We start from the raw sequence: 23,154 nt of genomic DNA on the forward strand, positions 1-23,154 counted from the left end.
GGTCAAATGAGCCAATCGGCAGAGGGCAGGTTCTTTGCCAATGACATCAAAGAATTAGCGGAATAGGCACATGCCATTGGTGATTCCATCTATCGGTCATTGCTGCCGCGGCAGGTGGTTGGCTAGCGGGGAGGAGGGGGTGGTTTCCGGGGGCGGGGAAACTATATTAGGGGCGGACAAAGGCGGCGGCGAGGCCGTTTAGCTCGCCGCCATTTTGAGCAGCGGGCGCTGAGGAGCAGCGGTCGCGGCCGGAGCAGCTCTCCTTCTCCTCCTCCCTCCACCACCATCATGTCGCGGGATCGGTTCCGTAGTCGTGGCGGCGGCGGAGGCGGCTTCCACCGGCGCGGCGGCGGCGGTGGCCGCGGCGGCCCCAACCACGATTTCCGCTCTCCGCCGCCCGGCATGGGCATGGGCCAGAACCGCGGCCCCATGGGGGGCGGCCCGCAGGGCCCGGGCGGCCCGCCGGGCGGAGGCCCCAAGCCCGAGCCTCCGAAGCCGCCCGCGTCGACCTCTGCTCCGCCTTCTTCGTCCTCTTCAGCGACTGCGGCCACCACGGCGGCGTCTGCCGGCAGCCAGGCCGGCACTGGAGCGTCTCAGCCGTCCCCGCTGCCCGCGGGGCAACCGCCGCAGCAGCAGGCCCCGGTGTCAGCTCCCTCCTCGACTCCCTCCGGCCCGGCGGGGCAGCCGCAGCCCAAGCCGAGCCCCAGCCCCACGCCAGCCGGCGGCCCTAAGAAAGGACAAGGACAGTCGCCCGGCGGCGGGCCTAAGGGACCGGGCGGTCCCCAGCAGGGGCCCGGCGGGCCGCACAAGGGCGGGCCGGGGCACCGCGGCGGGCCGGGCGGAGAGCCGCGGGGCCGCGGGCAGCAGCACCAGGGACAGCAGAGCCTCTCCTCGCAACAGGGCCCGGCCGGCGGCGGCGAGAAGCTTTCGGACGAGGTGAGTCACGGCACCGGCCCCCTCCCCCTTCCCGAGCCACAAGATGGCGGCGGCTGCGGCCGGGCACGGCGGCTCCGCGCGCCCTCGCCGCCATCTTGAGGGGAGGAGCGCGGGGGTGGGGGGCCCGGGCGGGGGAGAGCGGCGGCGGCGAGCGGAGCCGGCCCGCGGGGACGCCGGAGCGTAACGGGCGTGTTGCCGAGGTGCCCAGGCGGCTCTCGGCTGTAGCTGAGGGGTCTGTGGCGGTGCGGGTTTGTATTCGCGTGCGGCGCCCCGGAGGCGCTCGGGAGAAGGCCGCGGCTTGGCGGTGCAGGCGCTGGGGCTGCACGCAGTGATGGCTCGAACTGGTCTGCTTCTTTGTAGGGATTTAAAGCAAACCTCTCTCTTCTGAGGCGGCCCGGGGAGAAGACCTATACTCAGCGTTGCCGCTTGTTTGTTGGGAATTTGCCTGCTGATATAACGGAGGAAGACTTTAAAAGACTGTTCGCCAAATATGGGGAGCCAGGAGAGGTTTTTATCAACAAGGGGAAAGGCTTTGGCTTCATTAAATTGGTAGGCTTTCATACTGTACGTTTAGCTGTTTAATTCTCAGAAAACAGTAATTTACACCTTGGTTTCCTAAAACTGGATCTTAAATTTTCCTCAGGAATCTAGAGCTCTTGCGGAAATTGCAAAGGCAGAACTGGATGATACCCCCATGAGGGGTCGACAGCTTCGTGTTCGGTTTGCCACACATGCTGCTGCTCTTTCAGTGCGTAATCTTTCACCCTATGTGTCCAACGAGTTGCTGGAGGAAGCTTTTTCCCAGTTTGGTCCAGTGGAAAGAGCTGTTGTGATTGTAGATGATCGAGGTAGATCAACAGGAAAAGGCATTGTTGAGTTTGCATCAAAGCCAGCCGCAAGAAAAGCGTTTGAACGGTGTACTGAAGGAGTGTTTTTATTGACAACGTAAGTATTTTGCTGCTTAGGATTTTTAGTTTTAAGCTGAATAAAGTTGCCGGCTTCTAGTTACAGAAAAAGTAAAACGAGTAATTTTTTGTTCAGCACTCCTAGGCCGGTTATTGTGGAACCATTGGAACAATTGGATGATGAAGATGGTCTTCCAGAAAAGCTTGCTCAGAAGAATCCGATGTATCAAAAGTAGGCACTGGTTTTGGTATAAAGAGTATATAGATGATGTGCATGGTATTGTCCCAGACTCTGAAGGAGAGGCAGTAATTTTTCAGGAACAGGCTTTGAATTTTGAGTAGTACTTTCAGTTCTTGGGGGTTTTTTTTTGGTAGTAGTTTGTTTTTAGAGAATGTGACATACCGATTTGTTTAGTATGTTCGCTAAACATTGCACAAGCAATTTTCTCCATTGTATCACAAAGAAACAGTAAAGCCTTAATAGCAGCCCAGTAACAGATGATTTTTGGTATATGTAGAACTCTTGAAAATCAGATTTCAGCTGTTTGCTCATCCTGTTGAGAAATGTCACCCCACTTAAGGTGTATCTCATGTTGATGCTCCCATAGGGAATTTACAAACTGATGTTTATGGTATGAAATGAGATATTAAGTAAAATTTTAACTCATTTCATAATTAATAAAAACTAATTTCCTATGGATTTGCCTTATGAAGCTTACCACTAGGCATAAAAGAGAGACAAGAGTCTATAGAAGTCTTTTCCCAATTAGCAATTTTAGGTTAGGATCTGTCTATTAAACCTGTTGTAGAAATGTTGTATTTTCCCAGATGGCAAAAGGGAGTGCAGAGGGGAGATCCAGTCAGTCTTGTTCATATGAGAAACTGTTCAAAATTACTGGCTTTGATCAAAAACTATAAACAGTTTAGAGGCAGTGTCTTTGAAAACGGTGTAGGTTAGTATAGTGTTCCTAAAATTTTGAAGTACTTTACATTGCTAATGTATGGAAAGCTTTTGAACTTTACTAGTTTTGTTCAATTAATTACTGAATCTTAGACTCCAGTTTGAAACTAAATAAACTGTTGGTCCTCGGGCATTTTGAAAACTATTTAAAGTGAAGATTATTACTTGCCTTTGACACATAGTGCTTTGGGTAAGTCGGCACTGAAAAAACGCATCTCTCCGCATGCTGTTGTTTTGAGCAGCTGTACCTACTCGGGCAAAGGCCTGTCTTGTTTGAGGATTTTGCATCTGGCAGTTGCCAGCAGTGGAGTGTCTAAGGAAGACGTTAAGAACAAGATAAACATGCAGTAGAACTGTAAGTGGGAAGATTTGCTTGGATGTGATAGTGCAGGAGTCTCCATATTTGTTACGGTAGTCATAGAATTTATTTGTATTAAATGCTGCTGTCTCAAGTGTGTAAAATGCTGTACAGTTACCAGCATTCTGTCACAGTAAGCTTTCTGTCACAGTTGTGAGGTAGTATTTTCAGGGCTCCTTTGATCCCTGATAATTCTGCTGTTCTGCTTGTGATCTTTTACTGACCTTCAGTTTCCAGGTTTACCAAGTCTGAATGAGCATCTTCCTTTCTGCAGGGAAAGAGAGACTCCTCCCCGTTTTGCTCAGCCTGGCAGTTTTGAATTTGAATATTCCCAGAGGTGGAAGTCTTTAGATGAAATGGAAAAACAGCAGAGAGAGCAAGTGGCAAAAAACATGAAAGATGCCAAGGACAAACTTGAAAGTGAGATGGAAGATGCTTATCATGAGCATCAAGCAAACCTCTTGCGTCAAGGTAATTAGCTCTGAATTCTGTATCATCTTTTTGCTTTGAATGCTAGCTGAAATGTATGGTTACTTAATGGTTTAGTGAATAAATTCATGCATACTACTAACTTGAGAATTTCAGGCTTAAAAAAGAGCAACTGGTAGTTTTTCAATTTTTATTTAAGTGAAGTATTGTTAAGAACAGTGATGCTCAGAAGGTAGCTGTCTGCTGTAGTGCAGATGAGGTTGATCTAATTCCAATCTGAGTTTAAATCTGACACGAGTTTGTGAAATAGCTGCTGACAAGCTTCATTTCCGCAGACCTTATGAGGCGTCAGGAAGAACTGAGACGTATGGAAGAACTCCATAATCAAGAAATGCAGAAACGCAAGGAAATTCAGCTGAGGTTGGTTTGGCTTTCATGGGATTTTTTTTCAATGTTACATTTTTTTTTTTTTAATTACTTATATGAAAGTTTTTATTTTTCAAGAAACACCATTGCTGCTGCAGTTTGTGTATGAGAAATGGAACTGCGGTGTAAGTTTTTCCTCAAGTATTTGAGCATCACAGAGTATCTTTTTTTGCTTAAGTGTAATCATTCAGTGCCTTTTAAATTGCTCAGGCAAATGATGTTGTTAAGTGTTGAACATGTTACGCTCCTGGGGTTTAACAGTCTGCTTTGGGATGATCAGGCAGGAGGAGGAGCGTCGCAGGCGGGAAGAGGAAATGATGATACGTCAGCGGGAGATGGAAGAACAAATGAGAAGACAGAGGGAAGAGAATTATAGTAGAATGGGTTACATGGATCCAGTAAGTGAAATCATGATGTTTTTTGGATACATTACCATGTTCAGGTTTTTTTTTTGATGTATTTTCAAGACTGATGCTGTTTGCTTCCTTCAGGTTAGATCATGTGATGTCTTTGTGTAGGTGTAATGGTAGTAGTTGGCTGTACATGTGCTTTATCTCCTGAAAGGTATGGATTTCAGAAGTTGGTTATCTGTGCTAAAAGTTGTTTCTTCTATGCAGAGAGAGAGAGACATGAGAATGGGTGGTGCCACCACAATGAACATGGGAGGTAAAGAATTTTTATGTAATTACTTTATGCGGTTAACTTAGAAATTGTCAGAATATGATTATATATTTCTCTTTCTTAGATCCTTATGCTTCTGCAGCCCAGAAATTTCCACCTCTCGGAGGTGGTGGCGGCATAGGTTATGAAGCTAATCCAGGAGTTGGCCAAGCAGCCATGAGTGGTTCTATGATGGGAAGTGACATGGTAACGTATCCTGTGGTGGCTTTAGTTTAGCACAGGGGAAATGTTGCGATTGGGAATGAAGGTCTCTGCCAGTGGTCGGATGGGTGTGTAATTTTCACTGTTAACTGCTGCCTTTCTTGTCAGGTATTTAACACGAAGACTAGTGTGGCAGTATGTAGTGCTAGATTAGTTCATAACCATGATGGTAGCTTACACAGTCGAAGTTTGTAAGTGAATTCAAATGTGCTCTTAAGCATATTTGCAATTAACTGTGACTCTATTGGACTTTGGAAATTCTGCGTCACTCTTAGGCTTGGAAGGATTTCTTATAAATTCTAGAGAATCTGACAAATTTAAAAATTAAAACACCTAATGTAGTAGCTCTTCAGTAATTTCACATTCTGTATTTGTGGACAAGAGAGACTTTTGTTCTCTTTTCCAGTGTGTAACATTGCATTTATTTTGACCCTTCCAAGCCTAGTTAGGATTGATGCATGTTGATATGGATATGCTGTTAATTCAAAAATCTGCGCTCATGTCTATTTAAGCAGCAGATTAACTTAAGCAATCAGTGGTAAACAGCATATCACCTAGTCTGTATGCTGATGTTTGCCATAGAAGAGCAGAAATGATGGGTTTTTAGCTTTAGGCATGTTCCAGTGATCCTTGACTGTAGCCATTTTGTGGTTCCTATTTCACAAAGGAATGATAGCCCGTTCTTGTTTGCCTGTGCTGGGCATGACAACATAGGTAGAGTTTGTTAAAGCTACAGCATATCTCGTGTTCCGAGGTATGTTTCCAAACTGTACTATTTTTGGCCCACTACATGTGTGAAGGAGCTCTGAGCCTGCTTGGTGTTAGCACACTGAAGCAACATGGATGTAGAATAAAGAAATGCTTAATGGGTAGGATGGAAACTTATGTTGGCTTAGGTGGCAATATTGGTGTGCTTTCACCCTCCTGAAAGGGTGTACGCTCTGTAGCACAAGCTGAACGAAATGATTTTTGGGTGGGTTTCGGCCTCTGGCTTAACGTGGTGAGCTACCATCGTAGCTTGTCAGGTATCTTCTGCTTTTTTTGGGAACCATGTCTTTGGAATGATAACTTTGCAGAGCATCAGTGATTCAGTAGACAGTGACGTTGGCCTTAATGTATCTATAATCTACTGATATTTAAGCAGTTCCTCAGTTTCCCGTGAGCAGTTAGGCAGTCTGTGGTGAATGCTGTGTACGTTTTTTTTTCCTGAAAATCATGGTCCAGGTGCATGCTGAACTTGTGTAACACTTGAAAACGTGATATGGTCAAAAGGTGTGACAGTAAGATGGTTTAACTGCCTTGAGTCTCTTAGGATGGGGATCTCTGCCACGCAGTGCTGTCACAGTTACTGGGCTGGTACCTTTTAAACAGAACTGGAGATAAGCTTAAGCTGCCATGAATAAGGCAGAAAGAACCTAGGTAATATTTCTGAAATTCCTTTCTTGAAAGGATTGAAACTAATTTTCAGAAGTCAGGAACCTGAAGTGTGAATTTTCAGTTGCAGATACTTTCTGTAACAAACAACCTGCCATTGTTCTGTTACTCAGTAGTGGAAAACTTGCCTGAAATGAAAGTTTAAAGCTACCTTTGATTTTATAATCTGTCAGTTCTGTAGATTGAATGCTGATCACACCTACTGATACAGTAACTGAATGAAGTACATGCAACTAGAGGTACTAGTAAAAAAAATACCTGAAGTCTCTGCTTTATTGCAGGGTAATTTAGCTTTTACATCTTGGTGTGGAACCTTTCAGTGCTGTGAAGCTGTGAATTTTCCAAAAGCTGTGGTGAAGCTGGGGTGGGAAGGGAGATACTGATTGGATGCACACAACCCTTTGTGCATAGTTCTAACTCGAAACACTGAATAAATTGTAGTTCTTTGAACACGGTTTGCATATTATACAGTAGCAGTTCCGGAGTACGTGGGGTTTTAACAAATGCAAGTCTTTTGATCGAGCAGTTGCGTTGGTTAGGTAAATCACTGGTCATTAGCTTTTTTTCACATTTTTTTTTTCTTCTTGCAATCCAGTAGTGCTCACAATCAGTTTTGGTTACTGCCTAAGGCCTCTGCAGTTTAGTCAGCAGACTGTAGTCTTAACCCCATCTTGAAAAGCACATGGTCTCTATTGCAGCACATGCCATTAACTGGTGAGTAGGCATTCTGTTTACGACGACATTTTATGAATGTCAGCTCATGCTTGAGTGAACTGAAGATTCGTGCTCTGGCTAGGCTTATTTGGAAATGACAGCGATGTAGTCTAAGCTTTTTACTGCACTAAAGGTGAGGAGTTTGCAAGCTGTTTGCATTAACTTGGTTGAGAATTGCTAGAGCTCATTTGGAAAAGTTGTTAATTCACATCTGCACTAATGCTTACATTTCTAGCACTGCAGGGAGGATCTGTTCTTTGTAACAGATGTATGAGAATGCATCAAGTGGGAACATACCTCAAAGCATGTATTACAATAAACTAATTTTTAAATTACCCTTTTTTCCTTTCTATGTTCCCGGTACCTGTGGATCGGCTCAATGGTGATTGTATCGACGAACCTTGACTACGGAACCTTCTAAAAATATATACTTAACACACATGGACATCAACTACATATAATGAACTGTTAATTCTGTTCCAATAGCGTCCTGAACGCTTTGGGCAGGGAGGTGCGGGGCCTGTGGGTGGCCAGGGTCCTAGAGGAATGGGGCCTGGAACACCGACAGGATATGGTAGAGGGAGAGAAGAATATGAAGGCCCAAACAAAAAGCCCCGATTTTAGATGTGACCTGTAGTTTCATTCCAGTTTGTTTTTGTCTGTCTTGTTTAGACACCAACTTTTTAATTCTTGCATTTTAGTAAGAAAGCTACGTTTTTATGGATGTTAGAAACTTACTGACCTAATATTTGTAAGTGGTCTGTTTGGGCGAGTACAATTTAATTATGTAATGCAGTGTTTCAAAACAAATTTAGCTGTTTTTTTGATGTATAACGTCCCTAACTTGATGGCAGTGTACCTTGTGCCACTGAATTCCCAAAGTGTACCAAGTTTTTTTTACTGTGCTTCAAATAAATAGAAAACTAAATGTAGTAACTCTTCTTGCCATTCGTGGTTAAACATACGAGGCTAAATACCACACCTTCTGCAGTAAACCAAGAGTCTTGAGTAGAGGTCAAACTAGACCGGGGTGTGGAACTGTAGAGAAGAGTGAGATCTCTTCCCGTAATGCCTCTAGTTTATGATTGGGTCAAATAGTAGCTGAACTTTCCATTAGGTGCAGATTTTTTGAGCATTAATTGTGCTGCAATAAGGAAGCAAATGGAAATCTTGCAAGTGCTGCAAGATACAGTAAGTAAAGCTCCACTGCAAGCAGTGCAGTGTGTAATGAACTTCATATTTTAGCTATGGATAACAGGTGGTGGGATGGTAGCACTTACCACCTTGGCAGTTACTGCTTGCAATCTTTTAAAGACTTTAAGCAGAAGACTAGCAATGGTTATTTTGAAGTAAATTCATAGAATGACGTGTATTGGCTGACTTCCTAACTAAAGGATTGTTAATGTGATATTTGTATGCTCTTAAGCTGACTGAGATTACAGGATCTGGCCCTGCTCCGTATTGTGTACTTACCTGAAATTGCTTGGCAAAAAGACCAGAAGTGTTACTTGAGTGATGAAGGTTAACTTGCTTATGTCCTCATGCTAATTGAGTGGACTAATTTGCGTAGTTCAGAATACAATTATTTGTATTATGGGGACTTCAGGAACTGTTCTTAATTCATGTAGCTGGTGGGCAAATCCTAAAAACCTGTATGTAAAATACAGAAATAAGCTTGCTTGCATGATGGTTATTGCTCTTTTATTATTGATGTTTGGAGATAATGCATCAAAAGTAGTATCTGAATCTGGAGTTTAATAGTTAATACTACACAGTACAAATAAACTCCCTTTAAGGTTCTTTTGTAGAAGATTTGATGAATTCGTTAGCTTGCTCTTCATTTTATTAAGCCCCAGAAGAATTCCAGAGCGTTCTGGACTCATAGTTGCTTTGCTTATTATTACATTGTACCAGATAAGCTGGGAACGTGACTTCCCAGTGTAAAATACCTTGGTGTTCATGCAGGACACATCAACCTGCTTGGCACAAAGTAGGTAAGCTTAGTTGGGCTGTACCTTCACACGATTCCCCAGCCACCGAGCATTCTGTGAGTAGCTTTAATCTTCCAAAGATCTTTCCATTCCTTCTGCTAAGCATTGGCTATTTCTAAATTCTATGCTAAATTTTCTCTGCGGTTAAAACTTTAGTGTCAGATTGCAGTATTTCAGAGTGCAGGTGATCCCTCTTGAAGTACTCACCATAAGTGCTGTTACTCCTTAAATGAAAAAATGTTGTGAAATGCTGATACCAGGTAACTCTGACTTGGAATGTTAAGCGCACTAAAGAGCAACTCAGCTTGTTTGGTGAACGCTCCTTATTTTCCCAGAAAAGTTTGGGGGTTGATAACATGCTACAACAATGAATTGCTATTCAGGAAATTCCGAATTGGCAGTTCCTAAACCGTGGACCAAGTATTTGGGAGTACTTGTATTGGATACCTAGTTTAAAAATCAGCACTACTGATGCGATTTGCTTTATTGAAGTAGTATTAAATAATGCATATGTTTTCTGGAGGGTGTTCGTGGGACACCCGCAAAAGGTGAAGGTGTCTGAGATGGGCAATTCTGAACGTAAACATTAAATTAATTTTTTCAGTTTATTTTTCAGATTACATGTCATTCTTTATTAAAGAGATGCTGGTGCATATCCTAAAGTATGTTCTTTTGTAGTTCTGTAACTTGGAAGAGTGAAGGATGCTGATGTCCTTGTACCTTACAGAGGTTGTCTTTTGGTACCCCTTTTTGTACATAAGCTACTGTTGCTAGGTATTAAAAAGAACTGAGTTGCAAAACCCTAATCAGTAAATATATTGAAAGATTTGGCAGTTTTCAAAACATCTGAAAGTTTGGTTCAATCTAGCTTCGTTGTAGCTGCATAAGCAGAATTTCTAAAACAAGTTCTGCTTTGAGTTGCGTGTGTTAAACAGGCATACAATTAACTGGCCAACTTATTTTCAAGACCTTTTAAAGGTGGTATCTTAAGAGCTGGCAAACATGTCAACTTTAAAATCTGATAAAGTTGCTAAACGTGGGAGGTGAAAGATAACGTTCCTTCGATCTGTTCTTACGAGGCTTTGGACTTTTTTTCATAAAATCGGATTTATATAATTGAATCTTTAAAACCATTTAGAAATGTGCTTTGTTGGTCAGACCTGGTTTTGGATGGTCTGGATCATGTAACACATTTTTGTACTGGACTTGGAGGACATTGGCTGTTGCAATTGAGCTTGTTTTATCAAAATTGAGTCCATTTTGACACTTAGATCTCTAAAAACTGCAGCATGTAGAAACTGGTATCGTTACGCATACATCTTCACGCTTTCTCAGAAATGAATACAGAATAATCTTACCTTCTGGTGTAGACACATTACACTAATCATTTAACCAGCTGATGAGAAACTGAAACTGCTTTTGAGATTTTGTGGTATTTTTGTGGTAGAAAAATTCTTGGCTTTTCCTTGGCAACCACTTACTGTGGCAGCAAGTTTTTGCTGGAGTTTGAGACTGCAATTTACACTTAAAACTAGTGGCCTGCTACATAACTGCACTTAGCCAGCATTTCTGCAGTTCATAACTGTGAGGAACGTAGTACCACAAATGGCAATGGACATTAGGACCCGGATGTAGTATTCCTGCTTGCTCCAAGATTCTCATTGCCGACTGCGTACAGGTAGGTAACAAGCAATATAATATAACTTGGTGACTTTCTATGTAATCTTATACTGTGGGTATTCTGACATCACACTTCTGACTGTGGAATTACAGTGCAGCACTCCTCATACCTGTATGTTGAGCTTGCATCAAAGCCGCGTGGTTTTCGGTTTTAAGCTTTGTCTTGTTCAGAGTCAATAAGCAACTTACTGTGATTCTTAGATAAGTATTCTCAGACCCGATTCCTTTGTACATGTGACTCGGCTTGGGTGGATTTCTCTTAGTTCCGATGTAACGAAGATATTCCTAGATGAGCTCTGTGGGGAAGAGGGAATGTGATCTTAAAACTCACTTAATTAGTCAACTAAGTGCTACCAGTGCCTAGAAAAGGACCGTTCAAGCTTTCTGTAGTGACAAAGTGGCCTGTCTGCAGCGCATCCCTTCGTAGAGTCTTGGCTCAGTAGGAAATGTGTTAGTAATGTGTAGCCTTGCGTTCACTACGTGATAGTCACTTTAAGCTTGCTAATACAGTCAGCTTTGAGACTGATTTGGACTATTTTTGAGGACGTACAAATGAGTGCTTGAATAAATATCCCTGTGAGTACTTTCACAGAGCTTATTGGACATTTCAGTTGTCTTTATTTTAGTCTTTGATTGACAAGCGTAATACTTTCCTCTGCCTTTAATTGACAGTGATCAGATTCTGTATTTCTGCCTCGTAGAGTCATCTTGGTAGTGTAATGCTCAATTTCATTTTTGATCAGTCTTGGGGATGTAATTCTAAACTCTTCATTACTAGAAATACTGAATGTAGTCTTTCAGGATTAACATGTTTACGTTTCCAGACATCCAGACACGCTGATTTCCAGCTCTTTTGCATTAGCTCTTGAACCTGAATTGCAAGGTCCCTTGTTTCAGCACATGATCTAGCTCTTGTCTGATGTTCAGTTTATTTCAGAGGTGGTGTAACATGTTTTCCTGCTTGTTCTGCAAAGTTCTGCTTTGCATACTTGTTTCTGGTACTGTTGTCACATTTGGACCCTTCTGTGTTATCTTCCAGGCAAGGCTCTTGCTGGTGAACAGGGGATCTGCTGGACAGCCTTGCCCTCTGCTGTAGCTATCTTTCCATGTTCCATTGAAAGCTTGAAGTAGCAGCTGCACCTTAAGATCATCATAACAGGTCTTTGGTTACACCACAGTGAGTGTAGCCCAACTCTAGCTAGTCAAGCAGTGACACCACTTGTCACAAAGTCAGTTTGGCTTTTTGTGATGGCTTACTCTTACCTGTGACTAGAATTCAGTAGCAAAACTCATGACAGTATGCGTGCTGTCATGTAGCAAAACCGAATCATTAATGTTTAAACCAGTGCTCAGATCTGACTAGTTTTTCCAGTGTGTGCTGGATACTTGACCTGCAGGAATGTCGTGGAGGGGTTATTGGCACATCTGCCTCGTTCTACGTACTTGAACTAGCAGGTTTTTGACGCTCTTGGAGCAAGCGATTTGTGACGGAACCATGGGTCTCATACCAGCTCTGACTGCAGTAATGAAACTTGGTGTGGTAGCTAACTTAAAAGCAAATAGTTATGTCTGCTCTAAGTCAGTCTGTAACAAGTGGGTACAAGCAATGACATTAAAGTGCTTGCATTGTGTTTCATCTTGATTTTATCTGTGTGTGAAATACACTTTTTCTCAAAAGCTTGTCTGAAGCTCAGAAGTGTGGTGTCAGAATACATATGCGTACCTGCTAGGCCCTCAGATCCAGGTACTGGTGCTGTCAGGAGAGAGCACAGGACAGCCTGTGTGGGGGCTTTACTGTAACATTAAGCATACAAAGTGTTGATTTGCTTGCAGTTTTCCCCATAGCTAAACACTGAGGCCTGTGAGTAGCTTTAGGACTCGAGCAGTAATGGGGTTGCATGTCTCTGTTAATCATTGCCAGCTGCAGTGACACGATCAGGAAGGCCAGTGTTCTGTTCCATTATGTTCAATGAGGCTAAGCATGTTGGAAGGGATGCATCAAAAGTATGCTGCTCTGCGTAATTACTTGGCTTCTTCCACTACTAGCAAGTTTGGAATCGGCTAATTAGCTTCAGATTTTTTTTTCTCCCCATACCAGCTAGTGAGACTGTTAAATAGCTGCCTACTGGAAAAGGAAAACAAAAGGGAGGATTGGCCTTCTCCCACCTCTGTCATTGCTGCTAGGTAATGATTGACACGTTAGGACTTGGCTGTGCAATCCCGCAGTGGTCTGTGAATACCCCATCTCTATAAATGTTGCTTCTGAACACCAGTACTGAAGAGCTAACTGGGGAGGGCTGGGAGGAGTGTGGCTATAAGTGAATCTAGAGTGTTAAAAGGATGCACAAAGATATAGTATCCCTTATGCATGGTGTTTGTTGCTATGGCATAGAAAACAAAACGTGCATACTATACTTCTGCTCCTGAGGTCCATGATAAAACCCAGGTGGTGGGTTTGAGACTAAACTTGAACTTCTCCCTGCCTGGTCAGATCACATGGTGACCATAGTGTGATTTGCCTCCCAACTAGAGGTGTGCACAGAACCCTGTACTACGTCCCTAGCTGCTGCCCATTGCAGTTTGCCCTCAGCTACACAGTAAAAGGGTGGGTCAGAAGGGAAGAATCTGTTGCTGAGAATAAAAGCAGTAGTGACCGTGCTAACCTCTAGTGTCCTCCTTTGGCTTCTGAAGCACTTCTAGGACTATTGAACCTGAGAGCTCCTAGGAGACCAGGGGCATTGCACTCCTTCATGAAGGGGAAGAAAGAGGGCGTTACTACAGGAGGCAGACTAGGCTAAGATAGTTGAAGTAGCTTGACAAAATTGTGAATGCCTTCACATAAGGGATAGTATACCTCTGGCTGCAATCACACTTCACTGTGCTCAGACTGGTGATTTACGGTTTGTGCTCAGACAAGGTGCAGTTCTTCAACTACCTGCATATTCCTTCATCTCTTTACAAGTGTTCAGGCTAGCCTATTTCTGCCCCTTATTCTTCCACATAATATTTTGGAATAATTTGTAAATTCCCCCTCATAACTAATCAGTCCATGTATCTTAAAGCCTTATTTTTAAGTTAGTTTTGAAATGGTCAGAATTTTCTGTGTGTTACTATAATAACTTCAATTGTTATCCTTTAGGTGAAGATGAAAGCCGAGTGAAACTGGAGTGCTCATCCGTGGGAAGTAAGCATAACTTCTAGTCTTGTTCTGAAAGGGTGAAATAATAAAGGCTTCTGGACACTTGGTGTTCAGTCACTGAGTACCTTTGAATCGGTGAATATTGAGAAATTGGTACGAGTGAGTACATGAAATGTGCAGGGTAGAACTTTGTACCCGCTGTCAAGCTGTAGGGTTAAGCACCCAGACTCCGTCTGGGCTTGGTACCTTGACAGCAGTCGTTACAAACACCTTTCTAGGCATGGGTTGGTACAAAAGGTTTCACTGTAGTTATAACTTCTGAATATTTTTCCAGTTCAGGAGCTGAGCATGAGCACATCCAGCACGATGCCCAGTGGTACCTGGAAGGGACCAAGATAACAAGTGAACAAGTAAGTAGTTGTGTCCTTATACTGCTGTAAGAGCTCAGGAGCCAGTCACCCTGTCACGCATTATGTAGTTTCTGCTGAAATTTGACCTTGATTAATCTCAATTTTATATAAAATTTCTGAATCTTTCTTTTGTAAAGCCAAGATATAACCGTTGTTTGAGTCTTTTCAGCCCTGCAGCATCAAATAAACTCTGTCCTCTGAATGCTGTAGGTGGTCAAACAAGAAATAACCGTTTCTACATTCAGGCTGCAGTGAATGGGGTGGGTGATTGTCAGCAAAGAAAAAGGGGAACAGTAGGAGCAGCTGCTTCTCAAATGTTACTCCAACTGAAAGTTGTTAAAAAGCTACTTTTCTGAAATATTTTCCTGAACATTGAACTTTGAAAGTAATGTGGAGGATGAATTAGCACATACAAGAGCACAAGCAGATAGCTATTTAGGGAAATGAACTAACTTGCAGAGCTGGGATTAATGACATTTTCCCTCTAATTTACCGCTAAAACTACAAGGGGGAGCTTCAGACATTTAAAATGTTGTGTGAGGAGGAACATGCAAAGTACCTTCACTCACGAGTCATGGGTAAGTAACAGCTTAGGTATGCCCCAACTGAACCTGTAAGGTGTGCAGCCAGTGAGACTGGGCTGGTGAACTCCTGTTGAATCCTGTGTGATTTATCACTGCTGCTCTTGTTCCTAGGGCAGTAAAACACAAAGCTGCTTTTGATCTCTGGAATTTATGGAGTAGATGAAAATGTGAATGCTATTCAGTTAATCTCAAGTCTGACACGAGAACTTAGGATCCTAGAGAACATTTGACAGGTGCACGGCCTGTTGTGATGCACTGATTCCCGTTCATGTTGTGTGTGTGATTTCTGCTGGTGTTTTTGGTGTTCTTGCTAACTGTGTGCTTTGCACTTGCAGAAGAAGAAGCAGCCTGAATGTGAAGAGGAGCCAGGAACATACAATTTTACAAAATAAAATATTTCAATTTTTTTTATAAATGCCTTCTGTTTTATTCCAGAGTGTGTTCAATGAGTAAGCAATCTGATGAGCTTCACGTGGTGTGAGTGAATTTGAGAAACCCTGCCACGAATGAGGCTGAAGGAGGGGACGCAGAAGGTGCTTGTAGTGCTGGAGTGAGAAGGGCTTGGGTCCTTGGATCCTGCTCTATAGGGTGACAAGCACGTCTCAACTAATGACTCACAAATATGTAATACAGTATTTTTTCCTGCTGAGATTGTGCCGTGGGCTTCTCTTGTAGTTAAAATGCTCCAGTTCTCAGGCTAGCTGTGTTCCTGACCAGTGCACAGCCAAAGGTGCTTGTGCTAAATGACTAGCTTATTTTTTTTTTAAGAAATTACACTTGCACCTAAGGCATGTTAAGTATTTCTGGAAGTTTCACCCATTCCTTCCCCCATGTCGATTCCTGTGCACTGCTGTATTTTTAGATCATAGGATTCTAAATGTTTACATGTGCCTGGTTGGCTTTTAATAGTTTTCTTGGTGATGACTGTAGTAATTAAGCCTGAAATGCTGAAGTTAGAGTTCTTCAGAAGCCAGAAAAGTGCTTTGAAAAAGCCAGAAGTGATTTGACTTCCTTATGTTATTGTCCAGGTATTGAAAAGGCTGCAGCGAGCAGACGTTTTGTGGTTCCTCAGCAGCTGCACTGCAAGGGGGTGGGTTTCAGTGCCTTTGTCTCCACAGCTCCTGCAGGCTTACACAGCCTTTTATTCCTGAAATTCTGTTATTTTCCAGTAACTTGTCCTAATTTCCACTGTTGCAGCATCGGCTGCTCCTTGTGTGAAACTCTTCCAGCCTGAATGTGATTCCAGCATTCAATGCGCTGAACTTTGCCTCCTCAGCCTCCCTTTATCACAAACCATGTTCTGCTTTCTGTATCGAAATGGGGGGTGTTTTGGAGAATGGCAGAAAGCCCTCCCCATTTCTGCGTCGCTGTCTGCCAGTCTCATCGTGCAGCCAGTGCCCGGCGCAGCAGGTTTTACTCTCTGGCTGGGCACCGCGCTGGTGGGTTGGCCTGTGGCTGGTGGAGCTGATCACCTGCTTCTACCAAGTGTTTCATTACTCTCAGTAGCTCCTGTAATTAAAATCGGAGGCTGAGGGCAGGTATGAGGTGCCGTGTGGTTGGTGTTGGAGTCCTGTCCCAGCCAGGTGCCAGCATCGTGTCCTGCCATCAGGGGCTTTGAGCTGTGCTGCTGCGCCAGGGCTTGGGGATGGTGCCCGTGGTGTGACCCTGGGGCAGGGCAGTCAGTGCCCCTCGGCGGTGCTGGGGCAGCCCAGGGCTCGGCCGCGGCCCCTGGGGAAAGGCAAACACGCAGTGAAAGGGTTTTGCAATGTTGGCACAAAAAAACACCCTCTGTCCTGGGGGTGAAAGGGCTCGGCTCGGCGGCGGGGGCGAGAGACTCTGCAGAGAACAGACTGTTCCTGCGGGTGGGTGTCCCCCAGCTCGCTTGAGCAGCAACCCTGGGAGCGGTGACAAACGCTTCCTGCGGCAATGCCAGCGTGCTGACGCCATGGCCCGCGCTGGGAGGGGGAGGGTGCTGAGCCGCTGCACCCCATTGTTCAGCAGGGGTTTGGTGTTTTGTTTTTTTTTTTATCCTTTTTTCCCCAAGAGGCTTTCTGAGACAAGAAGGGCTGGAGCCTGCCCTGGCCTGATGTCATTTATCATGCCTCAGCTTGCGAGCTGGAGCAGAGAGAAGCTCCAAACCATTGCGAGCAGCTCCCTGGCCTGCGCTTGCTGCAGCTCTTACAGCAGAGCCAGGGAACGATGCGCTGCCAGGAGTAAAAATAGTGCTGTAAAGCTGAGCAGCCGCAGCGGCCCTGGCACGGCAGCAGCGTGGGGCCGTGGCTGTGCTGGGGCCAGTGCTGCTCCGTGCCATGCGGTGCTTCCTGGTGCCTGGGAAACGGTTCTTACTCCTTCATGATTTTTATTGGCATTAAAAAAATATCTCCACTTGAATTACGATAACGTCAGTGCCCTGCAGCTCCCCTGGGCCCTGGCTCTCGCCAATCCGGGGCTGCCTTTCCCGGGAGCCTCGGCGTGTGCCAGCAGCTGGGAGCAGCGCTGGCGCAGGCCGTGACGCAGGCAGCCGCCCCCTTCACCCCAACGCGAGGCTGCCAAAGAGGTCTCTTGGTGCCTCCTTAACCAGGCTGGGGTCTCTGCCCTGGGGTCTCTGCAGCCCCTCGCCCCCCAACCCTGGTCACCCGTGGCCAGGGGCCCTTTGCGGGTACTGGCACAGAGCTCAACCCACTTGTGGCGCCCCCAAAGCCCCAGCTGCGAGTTTTGGGGGTTTTTTTTCTGCTTTTTCACTCTTTTTTTTCACCCTGCCCTGCTGTGGTGGGAGGATGGTGCTGGCCGGGGGGGGGATCACAGCTCCGGGGGGTGAAACTGCAGCTCTAAGCACCCCCAGCAGCACCCCACGGCTGAGGGGGGGTCCCTGCTCCTGCCTGCCCCAGCCACGATGGGGCTGCGGGGACCGGAGCACACCCGGGCCGTGCTAGGCCGTGCTGGGCTGAGCCGCTCCGCTCCGCCGCTGGCCCCGCCCGGCCCGGGCCCCGCCCGCCGTCCTCGCCATGGCGGCGGCGTTCACCGCCCTCCGCGTCCTGCTCGGGCTCTTCTTCATGCTCACGGGCTCCGCGAAGCTCTCGGAGCAGCTCTCGGCCGACCTGCACCGGCACATGGTGAGCGCGGCTGCGGGGCGCGGGGGGGGGTGCGGGACCGAGCCCCTGCGGCGCAGGGCTGAGCCCTGGGGGGGTGAGCGGGTTGGGGTGCAGGGCTGAGCCCTTTGGGGTGCTGAGGTGCAGGGCTGAGCCCTGGGGGGGTGAGCGGGTTGGGGTGCAGGGCTGAGCCCTTTGGGGTGTTGGGGTGCAGGGCTGAGCCCTTCAGGGTGGGCAAACCTGAGCCCCTTGGGGTGCAAACCTGAGCAGAGCAGACCCTCCCAGAGGGGCCGTGCCCCCAGGGCTCAGGGCTGCTCCGCTCCCCTCTCGCCCTTCCCAGCAGTCGCAGTTCGTGCGCTTCGCCGAGGTCTTTCCCCTGAAGGAATTCGGGTTCGTGCCGGAGCCGGGCCGGTACCTGGAGGCGGTGGGCTGGGTGGAGGTGGTGGCCGGGCTGCTGCTGGCGTTCGGGCCCCAGCTCCTGCAGGAGATCAGCAACTTCGTCCTCAGCGTCGTCATGATCGGTGAGAGCGAGCGGGCACCCGCCGCCCTGCGCGGGGCCGTGGGGGACCCTCGGGCACGGACCCCTGCTCTGCTTCTTGCCCAGGTGCCATCTACACGCTGCTGGCGCTGCGGGAGCCCCTGGCCATGTGCGCCCCTGCCACCCTCTGCCTCGGCCTCCTCCTGCTGCTCAACATCCGCGGGCACGTGGACCCCCCCAAGCCCAAGTTCGAGTGACCGGAGGCAGGAAGGACAAACGGCTCGGCTGTCAGGAAGGGATGATGCCCTTATGGTATTGTCGGGGACCGGCATCGCTTCCCCTGGGGTAACTTGCTGCTGAGGCACGGCACGTCCTCTCCTGCTGCTGCCGGGGACCCTGGTGCTGGTTGTCCCCACGCTGCAGGACCCAGGATGGTGCTTGGGGACGGTGGCCGTGGCACCGCCGTGGCACCGCCGCCGCTCCGGGAGCTCTGTTGCTAAACTCGCACAAGGTGCCCGGCTCTTCCCAGCGTTCGGCCGCGCTGGGCTGGGGCTGGCTCTGCTCTCCTGGGGGCTTTTCTCTTTTGGAATAAAGCCTCTTGTTTTTCACGTTTTGCCTCCCCTGTTTATTTCTGCCTTCCCCCACGCTGAGCTGCAGGGGCTGAGGGGATGTCCTGGGGCTGGAGGTGCCGGTTCCTCAGAGCAGCGCCTGGGGACAAGGACTGGGGACAGGTGGGAGCCGGCGGCAGCTGGCGCAGAGGCAGAGCCAGCGGGGAGAGCCTGTGCGGGGGCGGGAGCCCCCCGTCCGCCCGGAGCCACCCAGCAATGTGCCAGGCCACTTGCTGCACATCCTGGGGGGTGACAGCAGCAGTGCGACCCCCCAGACCCTGTGCAGGCACGTGTTTTTTGGGGATCTTGCTCCAGTGGGGCCCTGCACCCACAGGGACCCCTCTGTCACCCCGGATGGGCATGGCCAACGCTGTCCACTTGGGTTGAACCCCAAGATCACATCTGAACCTGGTGCATCTTCCAGCAAGGCGGCTGGGATGGCTGTGGGGGGAGACTGGCTACTTTGGGATGAGCAGAGGGGTACAACACCCCTGTACCCCCAGCGGGGTGTGAACCACCTTGGGGTGGCACCTTTGGTGTCCCGAAGGAGCATCCACAAATTGCAGGGCCACGCAAAGCAGCGAGTCAGATGCTGACAGAGCTTGGGGGACCCCGGGGTGCTGCTCCCCCTCAATCCAGCTTTGAAGCCAACAAAGGCACGAGGGGCCGGGAGGAGGCAGATTCCAGCTTTGATCCCTTTCAGGGCATCCCCCTTTTCCCCCAGCTGCTGGGTGTGGAAACTTGACCCTCCGCCGCTTTCATCCCAGCGTGGGTGGGAAAAGGGCCCTGGGAAATGGTCCTAGATGGGGCTGGGGGCACGCAGGGGGGGCTGGCTGTGCCTGTACTGGTGCAGCCGGCCCCTGCCACATACCCCAGCCCAGTCAGCCGGCGCAGGGGGTCTTAGTGTGGCTCCAGCGGGGAATCCCCCATTACATACACACGCAGGTGCTTTCCCTGCTCCAGCTGCCATCCCGCAGGCACCAACCCCCACGGGGGCTCGGGACGGGGAGCAGGGAGGGGGGAGCAGGCAGCCTCTGCCTCCCCCAGCACTTAAAGCCTCTCCCAGCCCAGCTGGACCAGTTGGCGAGGAGCAGCCGGAGGGGACGCGGCCGGAGCAGCCCAGCTTGGCGTGGGTGAGATGGAGCAACCCCCCCCTGCAATGGGGGGGGGGGGGAAAGGGAAAGGGGGGCTGTTAAAGGAATGGGGGGGTCTGTGCTGGCTCCATGGAACAACTGAAACCCACCGGGATGAGCCCTGAATCCCCCCCCCAGCTCGGCAGCCTGTGCCCTCCATGCTGGGTGCTGGGTGCCAGCTCCAGCCCTGCCGCGCTGGAAAACACCTGCTGGGTGACTCAGTGCCACGGGGAGGGGTGGGCAGGCGGCGGCGGGAGGTGGCAGAGCTGCAGCCCTGGGATACAGCCACTGCGGCACGACGTGGGGTGGCACACGGTGGGGTGGCAAACCCGCCTCGCACAGCGCTGGGGGCACGGGGGGTGCTGGCCCCGTGCTTGATCCCCTCCCCACGCCGGGGTCTCTCCGATGCGCGCTGGGCCGGTGGGTGATTTCCCCATGGGTGGGCTCCACGGAGGGATTTGGGGTGCTGGGAGCGGGACGGGGGCCGGGTGGCCCCAGCAAGCCCGCGGCTGTGTGGGAGGTGTTAAGCCCCACAGCTGCCAGCTGGAGCCGGCGCAGCACCTCTGGGTGCCGCCGGCCGCGGCTCTGCCCCTCGGCCGTGGTGCAGCTGCGCCCGCCGCTCCGGGGGAGCCCTGGCCGGGCGGCGTGGGGGGATGTGGCTGGGGTTGGGGGTCCTGGAGCCCCTCATCCCCTGCAAGGAGCCGTTGGAGGCTGAGCCCCTCTGGCAGATGATGGCATCCCTGTGGCGGGGCTCTGCCTCCGGTGCCCAGCAGCTACCACGGGTGCCAGCCAGATCCTGTCTGGGTCAGTGTCCCTCCCCTGTCCCCCGAGGGGTGTGTTTGGGGCCGTGCCACTGACTGTCCCCCCCATCTTTGCAGGAGCCTGGGATGAACAGCTCAGCGCCGGGGCCGCTGCCAACGGGGCACCCTGGCGAGTGCGTGCCCAGCGACCCAGTGCAGTTCGTGCTGGTGCCCGCCGTCTACTGCCTGGTGCTGTGCGTGGGGCTGCCGGGCAACCTGGTGGCCTTGCTGGTCTTCCTGCAGAGCGGCAAGGTGAGGAAGGCCATCCGCATCTACCTCATCAACCTCACGCTGGCCGACATCCTCTTCAACCTCACCCTGCCCCTCTGGATCCCCTACTACCTGGCCGGGGGCGACTGGCTGCTCTCGGAGGCCGCCTGCCGCCTGGCCGGGGCCGCCTACTACCTGGCGACCTACAGTGCCGTCACCTTCATGGCGCTCATCAGCTTCAACCGGTTCTGTGCCGTGCGGGCGGCGCGGCGGGAGCTGCCGCTGACGGGGCGCCGGGGCGCCGCGCTGGCCTGCGCCCTGGCCTGGCTGCTGGGGCTGGGCTGCGCCGTGCCCACCCTGGCCGCCCGGCAGACCTTCCCCGCCCGCGCCGGGGCCACCGCCTGCTTCGAGCAGCACGGGCGGCAGCGGGCGTATGCCTACGCCATGGTGGCCTTCTTCTTCGCCGCCTTCCTGGTGGTGCTGGGCGCCTACGCCTCCATCGCCCGCGCGCTCTCGGCGCCCGCCGCCGCCTCGCCGGGCTCCCACCGGCAGCAGGCGCGCGCCATGGTGCTGGGCATGCTGCTGGTCTTCGTGGTCTGCGTGGCCCCGTACCACCTCACGCTGGCCCCCTGGGTGGGCAGCCGGCCCCCCGTGCCGCTCTGCGGGCCCCCCGCCACCCTGGACGTGCTGCACGCGCTGAGCGTGGCCCTGCTCAGCCTCAACAGCTGCCTTGACCCCCTCGTCTACTGCTTCTCCATCCGGCGTTTCCGCGCCGACCTGGGACGGACCCTGCGCAAGGTCGGCCGGTGCCTGCCGCTCTCCCCGCCGGCCCCCGCCGGGCCCGTGCCCAGCGTCCGCGCACCCTCCTTTGCTTCCTCGTAGCTGGGTGGGCGCTGGGGTCCTGCCCCCGGTGCCATGGTCCCGGTGGGACGGGGTCCCTGGTGCCAGGCTGGGGATGAGGAGCAGCGTGGGGGGAGCTCTGGCTTTGTGCACCCCCCCTCTCCTCCCACCCCAACTCCTTTCTGCGCGTTCTCACGCGCTCGTGGGCCCACGGTTCCACCCACGCACAGATCCTGCCCTCCACATCTGCGGGTGCCAAGGAGGGCTGAGCCGTGGTGGGATGTGGGGAGACAGGGTGGGGAGGGATGCCCAGGGTTGCTGTCCCCTCCCGGCGGTCTCCATCCCATGGGGATGTGCACTGATAAAAGACACCAGTGGCGTGAGCTGGGCTGCTCGTGGGGGACAGTTTGAGGCCCCGTGGCCGGTCCCGTCCTGCAGCGTGCCCAAGCCTCGCGCCTGCATCCCGCCTGCTCTTGGCCAGGATTAAAAATGAATGAGCCAAAGGCTTCCCCAGTCTCTTTGCTGGCGGGCACCCGTGCCGCACACCGAGCAGCACCAGCTGCTCCTGCGCCGTGGGGCAGGGCTGGGTGTGGGGCAGCCCCCGGCCCCCCAGCCACAGCCCCCCAGCCCCAGCCATGGCCCCCCAGCCCCAGCCCCAGCTCAGCCCTGCTCACACCAGAGCAGCGCCGGGGGCTGCTGTGCCCGGCTCCCCCTGGCCCATCCCCTGCCCTGCCTGCGGGTGGGTGGCCGTGGTGGGCGCAGCGCAGCCCCCAGCCCCTCGCCTGCCGCCCACCTTCCCGGCGGCGCCGGCGTGCAGCGGAGGCGGCAGAGCCAGCGCAGGGCCGTGGGCGGCTGCGTGGGTGGAAGATGGTGTTTTCCCAGCCCTGGCTTGTTCCTGCCGCCACCGCAGCCCCGCTCCCCGCTGCTGCGCGGCCGGAGCGGCTGGTGCTGCGCAGCCACGCGGGCTCCGGGGCGCACAGGGGCAGGGGGCTGGGGGGGGGGGTGTTTGGGTGCATTGGCTACCCCGGGCAGGGGTCTCTCCCCCCAGCACAGGGCTGCTCTCTGGCACACTCCGGCTCACCGGTGCCTGGGAAGGAAGCGGGAGGCATCAGGCAGGAGGAGACGGGGTGCCTGGGGGATCGCCGGC

The 23,154-nt window shown here is 50.7% G+C and overlaps 3 protein-coding genes across 7 annotated transcripts; all 3 read left to right on the plus strand.

Annotated features, from left to right (window-relative positions):
• The first annotated feature begins 201 nt into the window (after positions 1 to 201).
• SFPQ (splicing factor proline and glutamine rich) lies at positions 202 to 14,265 on the plus strand. Of its 4 annotated transcripts, none has more exons than XR_011049695.1 (11): positions 202 to 936; positions 1,297 to 1,485; positions 1,580 to 1,881; positions 1,978 to 2,073; positions 3,435 to 3,631; positions 3,925 to 4,009; positions 4,296 to 4,413; positions 4,633 to 4,681; positions 4,761 to 4,882; positions 6,927 to 7,045; positions 7,532 to 7,620. XR_011049695.1 is itself a non-coding variant. In XM_068417619.1 (11 exons), the coding sequence occupies exons 1-10, from the start codon at positions 289 to 291 to the stop codon at positions 13,874 to 13,876; spliced, it is 1,827 nt and encodes a 608-aa protein (XP_068273720.1). In that variant the 5' UTR covers positions 202 to 288; the 3' UTR covers positions 13,877 to 13,900; positions 14,190 to 14,265. The 4 variants fall into 4 exon arrangements, 3 of the variants coding, with proteins under 3 accessions (XP_068273720.1, XP_068273719.1, XP_068273721.1); XM_068417619.1 differs by lacking the exons at positions 6,927 to 7,045; positions 7,532 to 7,620 and adding exons at positions 13,856 to 13,900; positions 14,190 to 14,265; XM_068417618.1 differs by lacking the exon at positions 6,927 to 7,045 and having other exon boundaries at positions 7,532 to 8,855.
• A 3,548-nt stretch (positions 14,266 to 17,813) lies between these two features.
• On the plus strand, positions 17,814 to 19,024 carry TMEM35B (transmembrane protein 35B). Of its 2 annotated transcripts, XM_068418014.1 has the most exons (3): positions 17,814 to 17,962; positions 18,279 to 18,459; positions 18,543 to 18,845. In XM_068418014.1, exons 1-3 carry the CDS (start codon positions 17,855 to 17,857, stop codon positions 18,671 to 18,673), a joined length of 420 nt encoding a protein of 139 aa, XP_068274115.1. In that variant the 5' UTR covers positions 17,814 to 17,854; the 3' UTR covers positions 18,674 to 18,845. The 2 variants fall into 2 exon arrangements, with proteins under 2 accessions (XP_068274115.1, XP_068274114.1); XM_068418013.1 differs by having other exon boundaries at positions 18,279 to 19,024.
• Positions 19,025 to 21,044: 2,020 nt separating this feature from the next.
• Positions 21,045 to 22,049, plus strand: LOC137673094 (platelet-activating factor receptor-like). The gene has a single exon (XM_068417653.1). The coding sequence runs from the start codon at positions 21,045 to 21,047 to the stop codon at positions 22,047 to 22,049; it is 1,005 nt and encodes a 334-aa protein (XP_068273754.1).
• The last annotated feature ends 1,105 nt before the right edge of the window (positions 22,050 to 23,154 follow it).

The sequence above is a fragment of the Nyctibius grandis genome, chromosome 24 (assembly GCF_013368605.1).
Source record: "Nyctibius grandis isolate bNycGra1 chromosome 24, bNycGra1.pri, whole genome shotgun sequence".
Taxonomy (NCBI): domain Eukaryota; kingdom Metazoa; phylum Chordata; class Aves; order Nyctibiiformes; family Nyctibiidae; genus Nyctibius; species Nyctibius grandis.

Bases quoted from the DNA above. Each gene is read 5' to 3' on its own strand.
- TMEM35B (XM_068418013.1), top strand. From the start codon at position 17,855: ATGGCGGCGGCGTTCACCGCCCTCCGCGTCCTGCTCGGGCTCTTCTTC. The intron at 17,963-18,278 runs GTGAGCGCGGCT...CGCCCTTCCCAG, and splicing joins CCGACCTGCACCGGCACATG to CAGTCGCAGTTCGTGCGCTT.
- SFPQ (XM_068417618.1), top strand. From the start codon at position 289: ATGTCGCGGGATCGGTTCCGTAGTCGTGGCGGCGGCGGAGGCGGCTTC. The intron at 1,882-1,977 runs GTAAGTATTTTG...TTTTTTGTTCAG, and splicing joins GGAGTGTTTTTATTGACAAC to CACTCCTAGGCCGGTTATTG. The intron at 3,632-3,924 runs GTAATTAGCTCT...TCATTTCCGCAG, and splicing joins AGCAAACCTCTTGCGTCAAG to ACCTTATGAGGCGTCAGGAA.
- LOC137673094 (XM_068417653.1), top strand. From the start codon at position 21,045: ATGAACAGCTCAGCGCCGGGGCCGCTGCCAACGGGGCACCCTGGCGAG.